Consider the following 12,724-nt stretch of genomic DNA (forward strand, 5'->3'; position numbering starts at 1 on the left):
ACTCTAGAGAATCAGACAAACCTTGATTCATATCAGAACTCTACCTTTTACTAGCATATTGCCCTAGGGCAAATTTCTCATTTTTACTGTTTCCTCATGTGTAAAGTAGGAGGAGTAACAATAGAAACCCACCTCTCATGGTTTTGAAAATTAAATCAGTAAATTCATGGAGAGACCCAGCATAGAGCTTGCACATTGTAAGTGCTCAAATGCATGGTTGCTATCATTAATACTCACCCTCAACATGCCATCATTTGAAAATTTGGATCTCAGTGAGGCTTTCAGCCTATCCGTAGCCCAGGACACAGTTACGGATAAACTACCTATAGAATCGTTCCCTCAATCCTTTATAGTAGAATTATCTTTGGCAATCAGATTCCTAAACAGATAAAAAGTTAGAAGTCTACCACTGTTGGACCAACCCAAGAACTCCACCACCTTCGTAACAGAGGAAAAAAGAGAGAAAGCCATCTGTATGCACCAGGCAAGACACAGCAACAAACAGCAATTAATTCCCAGCATTAGGTGACTTGTTCGCTAAGGACAAGAGAAAGCCATAATAAGGTCCACCCAGAGAGAGGGGGAAATCACTGTGCAAGAAGAGGCCGAACACATACTTGTTTCCTCTAAAAGGAAGCAGCCATGCACTTCAATCATCTACCACGTGGCTGAACTCACACTTTTCTTAAAGTACACCGGCATAAGTCAGTTGAGAGTAAACAGCTGGACCCAGATGCACTCATGCCCAGCAAGCAAGTTGTGACCTCAAGGGAAACAGGAGGCAAAATAAAAAACACAAAGTACACGGCAAATGGGTTTTTAAATGACTGGTATCACACCAACCCCTAAACTCCCCTGCTGCAGTCATGCTGGTGCTAGATCTTAAGCAGGGAGTTCCTTTTAACAGAGATGTCTATAAACAAGCAAGCTGAAAGCTAACAAGTTTAAGAGGGAAAAAGCATACAAAAATCTTGGCTGCTGGTGATGAGCCACAGAAAATCATAAATGTGCCCGTGCCAAGGGAGGAGGAAGTCTAATATCTAACATTGCAGACTTGGGAACCCAGAAGCAACGAAGCCATAAGGAAGCCCAAATGTAGAAGAGGAAAAAAAGCACATGGCACATTTCCTCTTCATATGGGTGGCAATTTAAGCAGCACTCTGGGCCTGCAGAGCCCATAGCCCCAGTGCCCCAAGCTCCTTAGTATTTCATATCAACATTAACTTCCTGGAGGGCGACAAAAATCTGTCCTGGATTACTGGGTGATTTCTAATATGTACCATAACCAACACTAAGTCAACATTTTAGGGATCAAATTTCCTACTCTGCAGCATGTTGGAATGCATTCTTGGCATTAGACTGCTCATTGCAGTACACCCTTAGAAAATGCAGAAGCCACTGGTAAATAAAGACTCAACTTGTCCCAAGACTATCTTCTAGTATGCATAAATGACTAACAAAAACAAATGAAAGTTCACTCAGATGTCCTTTTACATTCAACAAAAACTAATTCCATCCATTTGAATGGCGGGGGGGGGGGGGGGACCACAATTTCAGGGAAGAATACTCAAGATAGTTAATTCCACATTCACCCTAACTTGGATTCCTCTAAAACTTAGACAGACTAAGGAATTCATCTCAAGCCCCTACTCACCGGCTATCCATGGCAGATGAACCACTGTGCCCTAATTCTGAGTTACTGGAAATTTGCTTTGCCAAATGCCAGAGTATTTTCTAAACTAGAATCTGTATTTAAGACTCCACTCCGTACTTGTATTCTGGAACAGTGTAACCCATCCTTCTCTTCCAGGTGAAAGCCCTGTAGCAGCCTGGCACTGGACTCTCTATGCATTTTCAGCTGTTAAAGCATCCACTTACAGTCCTTGAAAAGTGCCAGAAATCATGTGTGTTCCAATCACACATGGATCAGCAGGTAAAGAGAAACCAAAATCACTACATTGCAGAGGCTCCCATAAGGAGTAAGCATGTGTTTGCACCATTTATGAGCTTCTTGGCCACAGCCAACCTAATCAAAAACAATATTAAAGGCCATTTCTGTGAACAGATGGGCAAACTGTGTACATGCAGGCTTATCCACCCATCAACCCTCAATAGAAGGTCTCATCCAAGCAACTCAGCTTCAGCACAGCTCCCAACTCTTCAGAAATAGCAGCAGCCTAAGTGTCTGGACAGGTACTTCACGACTCTTGTTTTGCTTAAAAAAACTCAATTAACTCTACCAAAAAGAAGAAGAAGAAGAAAAACAGGCTCTCCAACCAAAGTTAAACCACCGTCACTGCAGAGCTGTCCAGGGCACACAACTCTGAAGGTGACACAACCTTCCAAACCCGAAATTACTACAAAAGAGCCCCTGAACTGGCCAAGAACTTGGCAGGTTGTACTAAAGGCCCCACATAACCACAAGAACCACTAAGACCCTGGAACCACTCTCACGGAATTTTACAGTTACAGTCCAAATTCTCAAAGTCACTAGAATGAGACAAGTACAGGTCTGGGGAGGGTTGTGTAGTTTGGATTCTATAAAGCCCATGGAACTCAGAGTAGCGGTATGAAAAGGCAAATTAATATTTTAACTTTCCCCCTCTTGAACATTAAGCTTCACAAATCATTGCCTCTGAAAAGCTGTCCCAGGTTAACCTTGCCCAACTCTGATTGCTCCTTATTCTGGAATTCCTTCAGCCCATACACTTAGGTTGGTCTATACCCATTTATAAAACCCTGCTTTGCAAGTTTTCCAGATGTATGCACATAAGCATGCTTCACCAAGAAAACGAAATTCCTCTGAAGCAGATACTGTCTCTTTTAAGTCCCTTCCTAATATCTAACTGGTGTGTTCACATAAGGCTATTTCCTATTTCCATTTGAATCTCCAAATCCCCCTGAGCTAAAAATTATACTCTCAGCAATGAGCCTCATGTTCTAATATCCTTACCACCACACTGACAAAGGCCTGGGCAACCACTGTCTGTGTCAACGCAAGTTTTTGAATTTTGTTTTAAAACAAGCTGATAGCCTTTGGTAAGTCAGCAGAACCTAAAAATTATGGTCAGGGCCATAATGACATTCATATTCCTTACTGCTATGCTAAATCAAAAAGACACTTGCAGGACTCTGGTCTATAAAAACACTTCTTGGGGCACCTGGGTGACTCAGTCAATTAAGCGTCCGACTTCAGCTCAGGTCATGATCTCAAGGTTTGTGGGTTCAAGCCCCGCATCGGGCTCCGTGCTAACAGCTCAGAGCCTGGAGCCTGCTTCAGATTCTGTGTCTCCCTCCTTCTCTGCCCCTCCCCAACTCACACTCTGTCTCTTTCTCTCAAAAATAAATAAACATTAAAAACACTTCTTGTAAAGAAAAGCGGTGTCAGAGTCAGTGGATTTTGTTTAAAAAGAGATTTTTAGAAGATAAATCTGGTTATCTCACAAGGCTACCAAACCAGAGTACCACAGGCACACCGCTAAAATACTTCTAAAATATTTCTTCCTCCACAAAAAGAATGTTTCACTGAAGGAACTCAGAAATGTTTTTAATCCTAAAATGGCAATTTCAAAAACAAAGATTGAATCTATCCATATAACCCTTCAGGCAGGATTTAGTGAGACCCCAAACATTTGGACTTTGTACTAACCCAGGAACTTGGGAGCATTAACTTTATATATATGTAAATATATATATATATATATATATATATATATATATATATATATATGTAAAAAAATATATATAAATATGTAAATATATATATATTTACATATATATATATGATGCACAGAAGAAGTCCAGTAAAAACTATACAAATAAACCCAACCCTTAAAGCGGGCTTATAATTCCGAGAGCCACAGCCAGAGGCTGAGGACGACGCTGAAGTTGCAGTATCTTTTTTTCTCCTTTCTGGTATTCCAAAAATGCAAACCCAACCCTAGAAACATCTCACCAAACTACAAAACCTTTCCAAAAGAACAAGGCTTTAAAACTCAAAGTCTCATAAACCAAGCTTTTGGAGCACACTTACCTCACTATTGAAACTTAGGATCTTCTTTCCAGACTTCTGTTTATTTTCTCTCTGAAACTGCAATCCATTTTGAACGGGGCTCCATTGTGCCCTGAACTACGCCTAGACCCAGGACCATGGAGGCTTCTCTTCCAGCGTAGCAGCGTCTTTTCACTTCCAGTCTCTTTTAGATCATCTCTCCTAGCCTCCATCCACGCCTCCACACCCCCAGTACTACCCTCTTCCCTATCCACATTTCTTTTCCTCCAAAGTTATTTTATTCCACCACATGAGAACAGACTGGCATTATCTTTGCTTGAAAACTGTTTATTAATTTGCCTGTCAAACATTCTATAGAGCCGTTTACATCTTACTACAGAAACCTCCTGGGTACATATTGACAGCTCAGCAAGTATTTACACAAAGCTCTGAAACATTTGGTTCCTTCAGAAGAGGAAGGAGCTGCTGTGTCAAGCAGAGAATTATCAAACACCTTTTCCTCTCCCTTTTTTCCTCTTTTATAAAGGGAAGCTTCTTCCTTCTAGCATACCTCTAAGATGCCTAAATTATACTTCTAAACTATCCAGCCAGGAGGAGAAAGAATGGAAATTCAGGTGTGCTGGAGAAGGGGAAAGAATAGCATTTCCAGGACCACTTGCAAAACACACCACATAGTTTAAAAAACTAAGGGTATGAGAAAAGGCAATAGGCCTATGAAATTGACCCTGCAATGCTTAGCTTTTCCGTTCCAGTCTCAGGAACTTTTGCTCCTCTCTCAGCAAAACTTACAGGGCAAGTTCAGGCACTCAGATTACAACCAACTGCCCAAACCAGACCTAGACCTGCCCAAACACCTGAAGAGTCTGGAGAACTTAATGCTACCTCTCCCCACCTTCCTATCCCCCCAAGAGAAGCAGAGTGTTAATGTTATGACTATCCACTCCCTACCCCACCCCAAATCTACTCCCAAAATCCCCTCTTAGAGATTTTGAGGCAACTATTTTTCAAGACTTGCTTTAATGAAATCTGCCCAATTTTTCAATTAATGTTTAGTGTTTTAAAACCACCAGCCAGGTGGAATGACTAATGACAAACATAAGCAGTTTCAAAACAAAATAGTCTGGTAAGGCTTTTTCTGTAAAGGGCCACAGACCATTGTGGTACCCAACTGTTCAGAGCTTGTTCCTGTAAATCCTCAAGAGAAAACAGCCTTGAGTTCCTCGAGCCCAAGGGAAGAAAGATGGTCTCAAGACCCCTACTGGTCAATGTACAGGCAGAAATTGCCTTCATAACAAGTTAGGTATGGAAGCACAGCCCAATGCGTAGCATCACAGAGGAAGAAGGCCATACAGTCCACCAACTTCACTTTACTGATGAAGAGAAAATAAACCCAAGGTCAGTGGCTTGCCCCAAATCACACAGCTTAATCTAGATCTGCATGTGGAACCAAAGCCTCTTCCTCCCGAATCCTGCACTCTTTACTCCTCACCACTGTCACACACAACTCAGTGTGCATCAATAACGATAATGACCAATCTAAACAAGGAGAAACCCAGAGATAAAAGCCATGGGAATTAGGACTCCATGTTAGAGACCAAGGTATCCCAGCTCACTTGCAGGAAAGAACTATTCAGTGCCAATGTATTTTGAATACCGTATTTTAACCATATATTTGCTTGGTTCATTTCAGTTGCTTCTAGAATTTTGGGATTTGAAGCCAATCAATACAACGGCAGAGGGGCGGGGGGGAGGATTGGAAAGGGTCCTGACCATTACTTTGTTAGCCTATTTCCACATTAAAAAAAAAAGTCCACTAACCTCATTGCTAAAGCCTGCTGCAGACATCACACCCTACAAGAGCCAATCCAACAGATGAATGTTTAATGCAATCCAAGACATCTTATTACAGTAGGTGCCACTTGTCATGGTTACTGGTTGCTCTGTGTCACACACAAAGGAAGGAACCTTAAAAAGTCCTTGCAGGGCCCAATACAAAGAAGCCAACCTTGGTCCTGATGCTTTCTCTTCTCTTGCAACCATCCCAACCCCCATCACCCCTACTTCCCTCACGGACAGTAGAGAAACATGAAGCCCTCACAATGAAGTGCCGTCTCAGTGTGGTTTTCCTGGTCCCTCCTACTTGAGAGAGTTCCAAGAGTCCTGTATTTTAGCCAGCCCAGAATTTCTGCCAGTAGGCATTCCCATAATAAGCCCAAGATGCCTGTATTTGTTTCCCAGGAGTTGGAAATATCGTCTGATATTTCCATAGCAAGAACTAACAGCCAAACTTCTACAATCAAATCCATCTTGATCCCAGACTACATATTCTATTTCATTTTTTACTTTGATGAGCTGATACTACTCTCAAGGTACTAGAGCTAAAAGCATCCCCAATAAAACGCTTCACATGAGGTTCAAGTGCATAGGTGACTAAAAAGTATCTCATCAGTAGCAGGATTCAACACCTTGAGATACAGTATTACTTATGGAAAGCCCTAAAGGGAAAGTTTGCCTGCTGGGATCTTCCGGCTCCTGTGAAAAAGACAGAGCCACAATACAAACACTCAGCTAATCTTTATTTCATAAAGGCAGAGTCAAATGAGAACGTTACAACCTTAGCTATGTCCATCAATTCTCTGCAAAACAGTCTTAATCCAAGATTCAGTTAAGGAAAGAAAGGGACAGAGCAAGACCCCATTATTTAAGAATGCTTAAGAATAAGGCATCATGGTCTGATAAGAGGTTTATCCTTAAGTAGCAAAGAGAAATTCCTATCAAAATCTACCCACCTACATCCCTCATAGAGACTACCACAAAACTGGAAGTTGCACTGTCTCTTCCACAAGTGAATGCTCACTAGCCCATTCTCTGGGCATCAGGGCAACTGGAATGAAATTGAACAGGAATCTATGTTGTATGAAGTGCTAGGAATGGTGATGTTAAAAGTGAAACCAAAAATTCACCCAAGGGCAGCACAAACTTCCAAACAGGGACTGTATCTATTTTCCTACCATGTACTCAGCACACAGCATAGTACTCAGCACAAAGGAAGTGCTCAAATATTCGTTTAATGACTGAAAATCACTATATGGCAAGAGTTGGTTTTATACCCCCCAAAAACAAAGTATTTGCCTGAATATTATTTTTCAACTTTAATTTTTGCTTTTAAATGAACCTTGACTTAGCCCAAATGTACTCCTCTAATAGTTTACAAAAGGTAAATGACTCAGCCCCCCTCCCCTCAAGGGAAAAGAGATGTAGCATGTCTCTTGTCCAGAGACAAGAGAATGTTCTCTTTGCTAAGACTAAGCTCATCCTCTAGACACTAGAGATTCAATTTAAAATTCTCCCAGTTTCTTGCCCAAACACAGAACATTATGGACAATGTGGAGTCAAGGCACAGCACTCTAAACCTGCCATTTAACACAACTGTTTTCAAAATTCCTACCTTAATAGAAGAGAAAAGCAGTTCTAGAATGAGGAAGGAACACAACTAATCAGTGAACAAAATCTCATAGCAGGAAGGTACAACTGAATACTGCTGGGGCGGGGGGCGGGGGGCATGAAAGGAGCTTTCCCCCTCTTTGAAAAGATACAGGACTCCTGACAAAAGCACTGAAGACAGAACATGAAGAGGTACGAAGAGCAAAATTAAAATAAAACAGAAAGCATAAAAATGTACCTTAAAGTTGTCATTTCTAAGCAAATATCAAGTATCATTATAGGTGGTATCTTTATTATCTTGGAAGATGGGGGGGGGGGAATGGAACATACCTTAAAATGCAAAGAAAAAAACAATCGACCTCTATTTCAAAGCTCTAAAACAACAGATGACAAAATACAAAACTAGCCTTTTTGATATCTCAGGAACAAATGATAAATTTCACCAAACCAGGCCTTTAGGAGAAAGTCCCTCACAAGATCATGAAAGACATCGGCTTCTCTTTAAATTGAGCTGCTCTCCCAAAGTTCAATTAACAAAAGAAAGTGTTAACCAGACTCAACATGTAAACAAAGAAGGAGGCCAGTCGTCCTTAAAACAGAACACTTGAACCTAATATGAAATTCTCTCTCAGAAAGCTTCCAGTTCTCAAAATAAATAAATAAAAGTTTTCCTCCTACCCCCTCCCATAAAGATCCCACATTTGTCACTCGATAAAAACCCCAGTAAAATAATTTCAATTCTGCAAAGCGAACAGGGTCAAAATTACTCAAGACAAATGCATCTTCAGAGCCATCAAAGAAGTCATTTATACCATCAGGAAAGTCACAAAACCAAAACAAACAGCAAACCCATTGTAGAGAAAAACTCAGCTACTGTTCTGACAACACAGAATCTATTTCAGGCTGCATAAAACATAACAAGCAAAATAAATCCAAGGTACAAGCAAAATGCCACTGCCTCCTCTTTTGTTTCGGCACAATGTAACAAGGGCAGCCTGTCTGGGGCTCTGCTCCTGCTGATACAGTATTGCTGCTTAAACCTCCCTCCTCAAGGTCACAGCCAATTTCAGCTCTGGAATAAAAGGCAGATAGTGGCAGCGATGGTTTGGGTTATCACTGGCAGAAAAGCAGAGTGTAAAAGTTTATGAGCTCATCAGGATTGTTGTACCATTACATCAGAGGCAATTATAAATGGCCAAGAGCAGGAGATGGGGAGCCAATCAGATCACAGATAGGATGTCAACCTAAGACCAACTGTCTCCTGGCTTTGACAGAAGGATTTTACCTCCATAATTCAAATCCCAAACCAAAGCAATCTGCACTTACTACTCCAATCACTCAGCTGTTTACCAGCACTTCCAGGGAGAAGCCCAGGCCACTGGGCCGACGGAGACTAAGACAGGAGATGGCCCAGGCTGCCCTGGGTGAACCGCAGCCGGCCTCTAGCTGCCCCCAAGCAGGCCCCTGCCCTCCCTCGAGGTACCCCCGAACCCGAGGGGCCCCTCCTTGAACGCACAGATGGGCAACGGCCTAGAGAAAGACAGGAGGGCGGGCAGAGAGGAGCGGCAGGTGAGCAAAGAATTGTTCACTCCACTCCCGAGCTCCTAACACCGCACACCCCTAACCTGAGCCCCCAGCACCCCCCTCAACCCCGGCCAGGCCCTTCCCCGCACATTCTGCCCCACACCCCCTTGAAGACCCCCGGAGTTCGAGGGGACCAGGAGGGAGGGAGAAGGGGAGCAAACACCTCAGGGAAAGCCCCACACAAAGGCTGAAGGAGGGAAGGAGAGGAAGGCAGACAGGCAGCCATTTTAAGAGAAGAGCCAGACAATGGCAGCTCCCCAGCAGTGGGGGCCCCGGACTGGGGGTATCCCAAGGCTGTGGCCTGCTCCCCGCAGCCGCCACCCACTCCCCGGACCCCGCTCGCCCCAGCCCCCTCCCCACTCAGCTGTGTACCTGCGGGGTCCGGGCGAGCGGCTGCCCCCCGCCGCCGCTGCTCCCGGGGCTCATGGGCGCGTGGTGGCTCCTTTGTTGGGCCCCTCCCGAGGCGGCTGCCGCCGCCGCCGCTGCTGCCGCCGCAGCCCCCCAGCACTGCGAGGCCATGTCCGCCGGGCCCTTGCCGGCGCCCCCGTCCTGGGGCCCGCCGCCGTAGTCGCCCCCGGGGTAGCCCTGGTAGCCCCGGGCCGAGCTGGGCGACGTGAGCAGTTGGTTGAGGGTGGGGGTGGCGGTGGGCTGGGGGGTTCCCCCGCCGGCCGCTGAGGGGCCGCCTCCCCCCATGGCCCCGAAGCGCTGCTGAGCGAAGGACGAAGACGACGAGGAGGCGGAGGCGCTGGAGGAGGGAGGCGGCTTGGAGCCTGCGGCCGCCGCCGCGCCGGAGCCCGGAGTGCCACCTCTCGGGGAGCTCAGCGCGTAGGCCTGGGGGGGCGGGGGGTAGGCGCTGCGGTTGGGGTAGTAGGAGTTGTACTGGTGGTTGGGGAAGCCGTGGTCGTGCGAGTTCTGCTGGGGCCCCGCGTAGGGCTCCAGGCCCCCGCCGCCGCCGCCGCTCTGCAGCGCTGCCAGGCCAGGGCTTTGTTGTCCGCCATGTTGTTGGTGGAAGACGGCGGCCGCCGCGGCGGCGACGGCAGACGGGCTCCGGCCGTAGGGTTGCCCGAAGCCGTAGGCTGGGGGCGGCAGGGCGGCCGCGGCTGAGTGAGGAGGCGCCCCCACCCCATCGCTGCTGCCGCCGCCGCCGCCGCCGGGCGGCTCCGTGAGGTTATTGTTCAGGGCGGGCCTAGGGCCCGCGTTCCCGTTCGAGTTCTTCAGGTCCGGCTCCGCGCCGGGCCCGCCGCCGGCGCCGGCTCCGCCGCCGCCGCCACCCCCATTGCTCTCGGCCCCGTCCTGCAGCTCCTTTCCCAGCGGCTGCGGCGGCCCCACGGCGGGGCCCTCGCTTTCCTGCCCGGCGGCTGCCTTCATTTCCCCGCGCTCGGCCGCTGCCGCCGCCGCCGCCTCGCCCCCCGCCTCCTCCCGCTGCTGCTGCTCCGCTTTCTTCAGCTCCGAGGGCGGCGGCGGCGGGTTGCCCAGGCTGCTGGCGGCGGCGGGGGCGACCTGCGCGGCCATGATCCCCGCTGTCTCGTCCGCGGAGAGACCCGGCCCTGTCTTCGTCTTCTCCCCCCCTCCCACCCCGCCCCGGGGCCGAGTCCCCCGGGCTGCCCTCCCCACCCGCCCGGGCGGGCCTCGCGGGGCTCCGCTGCTGCGCGGCGCTCGCTCGCTCGCTCCTCTCCCCCCCGCCCCGCCGGCTCAGGCTCCGGGCTGGCGGCGGCGGAGGAGGAGGAGGCGGCGGCGGCCGAGGCGCCGGCGGCTCAGCTGCTCCCGGCTCTGTAGGCTCGGGACCCGGCTCTCCCGGCTCATTCCCCCCAAGCCCTTGCCTGGGAATGAGGGGGGCGGTGGAGGCTCCGCTCCCCAGGGCCTGGCCCCGCTGTGACTCTCCGCTTTCTGCTGCCGGAGAAAGGAGGAGGGAGGGAGGGAGGGAGGCGAGGGGGAGGGGGCGGGGAGGGAGGGAGGGAGGGAGCGGGGGGGAGGGGGACCCGGGACGGGCGGGCTGGAGGGCGCGCGGCAGCAGCCCGGGCGCCGGGAGGCAGAGTCGGAGCGCGGACTGGGCCGGGCGCCCTGCCTCCCCTCCCCGGCCGCGGCGCGAGCTGAGGCTGCTGCGCGGCAGCGGGCGAGCGAGCGGGCGGGCGGCCGGACTGAGCGGCTAGAGCGCCCCACTCTCCTCCGAGTCCCCCTCACTCCGACACGAGGCTCAGCACTGCCATTTTACCCAGCGCCGTCGCGGCCGCCTGGCAAACCCGGACCGGAGCGCGGAGCGGGCGCAGGCCATGGAACGGACTCGCTCCCTTCCCCTCACAAAGGAGGAGGGGAGAGAACGAGCCGCGGCGGCGGCAGGCCCTCTGCCGCTTTCGCTCGGCAGCGCCGCCGCCGAAGGCTTCGGGGAAAACCCGGCCCGGAGCCCGCGCCTCCCCGGAGCCTGCGCCGCCTCCCTCCTGGCGTTCCTTCCTATCCGGGTCGGTCCCCTCCGGGCCGTACGGAGGGGAGCGGGCAGCGTGAACTTTACTCGCGGCTGCAAAATTGGCCTGAGCCCGAGACCGCGGCCGCCTCGGCCCAGGCCTGACCCTCTGGCAGCGGTCCTGGTCTCTTGGCTGCTACTTAGCACCTCTACAGCACTTTTATTCTTCAAAGCCTTTTACAAACCCGCTCTTAAAGACCCAGCTGAGTGAGCGAGCAGGGCCTAACATTTTACACCCTTTGCAAGCCCTACGGAATGACAGATCATTTGTTCAGACTTTCCGTTTTCCCACTCCCCAGCCCTCTTTAGCCGGGCCTCATAAGGCCCTGGGGGCGTGAGGTCCGACTCTCCCCATTTTCTAGAATTGTAAGACCGAGGGGAGGGGACTGCCCTGTCAGTCAGGGGGCGGAGGAGGGTGATTTTAAAAAGTAGCAAAGTCCCCAAAGCTACCCGCCTACTTAGCCTTGGGGGGAAAAAAAAAAAGTGATCAAGTTGCATCATATACAGCAATGGAATCAGACTAGAAGAATGGGTTTGAGACCAAGCTGATCATCTCAGTCTTAGATCATCCCAACACTAACGTGAAATGGTAACCACTGGAGCTACTTTGGGGCATAAGACAGCCTTCCAGCAGGAGAACCCAACCCTAATCTTTTCCCAAGAGAACTTAGCCCACAATGACCAATAGTGCCAGTCTCCAGAGACAATACCTGTAAAACTGGGGAACAGACCACGGAAGAGGCTCTGCAGAAGAGCAGTGGGAAACCATTTTCTCCTTAAAGAGAGAAAAGGGACAGTCTAACAGGTCACTTAGAAAATAGATGTCACCAGGAGCACCCAGGTGGCTCAGTCAGTTAAGCATCGGACTTTGGTTCAGGTCATGATCTTGAAGTTCGTGGGCTCCAGTCCGGTGTCCCGCTCTGTGCTGACAGAGCAGAGCCTGGAGCCTGCTTCTGAGCCTGGAACCTGCTTCACGTTCTGTGTCTCCCTCTCTCTCTGCTCCTTCCCCGCACATTCCCATTCTCTCTCTCTCTCTCTCTCTCTCTCAAAAATAAACATTAAAAAAATAAAAAAGAAAGAAAATAAATGTAACCAAATTTATTTTCTATCCTCCCGTGTAAAGATTCATCACAGTTTACCATTATATTCCAAGAGATGCCAATCGAGCTAGAGGCATACATAGAAACTTCTAGATCTACAGGCCCTACCACATCCCAGCACCAAGC

At 49.2% G+C, this 12,724-nt stretch overlaps 1 protein-coding gene across 2 annotated transcripts in view; it reads right to left on the reverse strand.

The window, feature by feature from the left end:
• ARID1A (AT-rich interaction domain 1A) overlaps positions 1-10,618 on the reverse strand; it is a 70,388-nt gene extending 59,770 nt beyond the window's left edge. For both annotated transcript variants that reach the window (XM_053898764.1, XM_019432386.2), the window contains exon 1: positions 9,413-10,618. In XM_053898764.1, coding sequence (XP_053754739.1) covers positions 9,413-10,552 — 1,140 coding nt within the window. In that variant the 5' untranslated portion in view covers positions 10,553-10,618. The remainder of the gene's footprint in view (positions 1-9,412) is intronic.
• Between the last annotated feature and the right edge of the window lie 2,106 nt (positions 10,619-12,724).

The sequence above is a fragment of the Panthera pardus genome, unplaced genomic scaffold (assembly GCF_024362965.1).
Source record: "Panthera pardus isolate Hobbes unplaced genomic scaffold, ASM2436296v1 HiC_scaffold_11, whole genome shotgun sequence".
Lineage (NCBI taxonomy): Eukaryota > Metazoa > Chordata > Mammalia > Carnivora > Felidae > Panthera > Panthera pardus.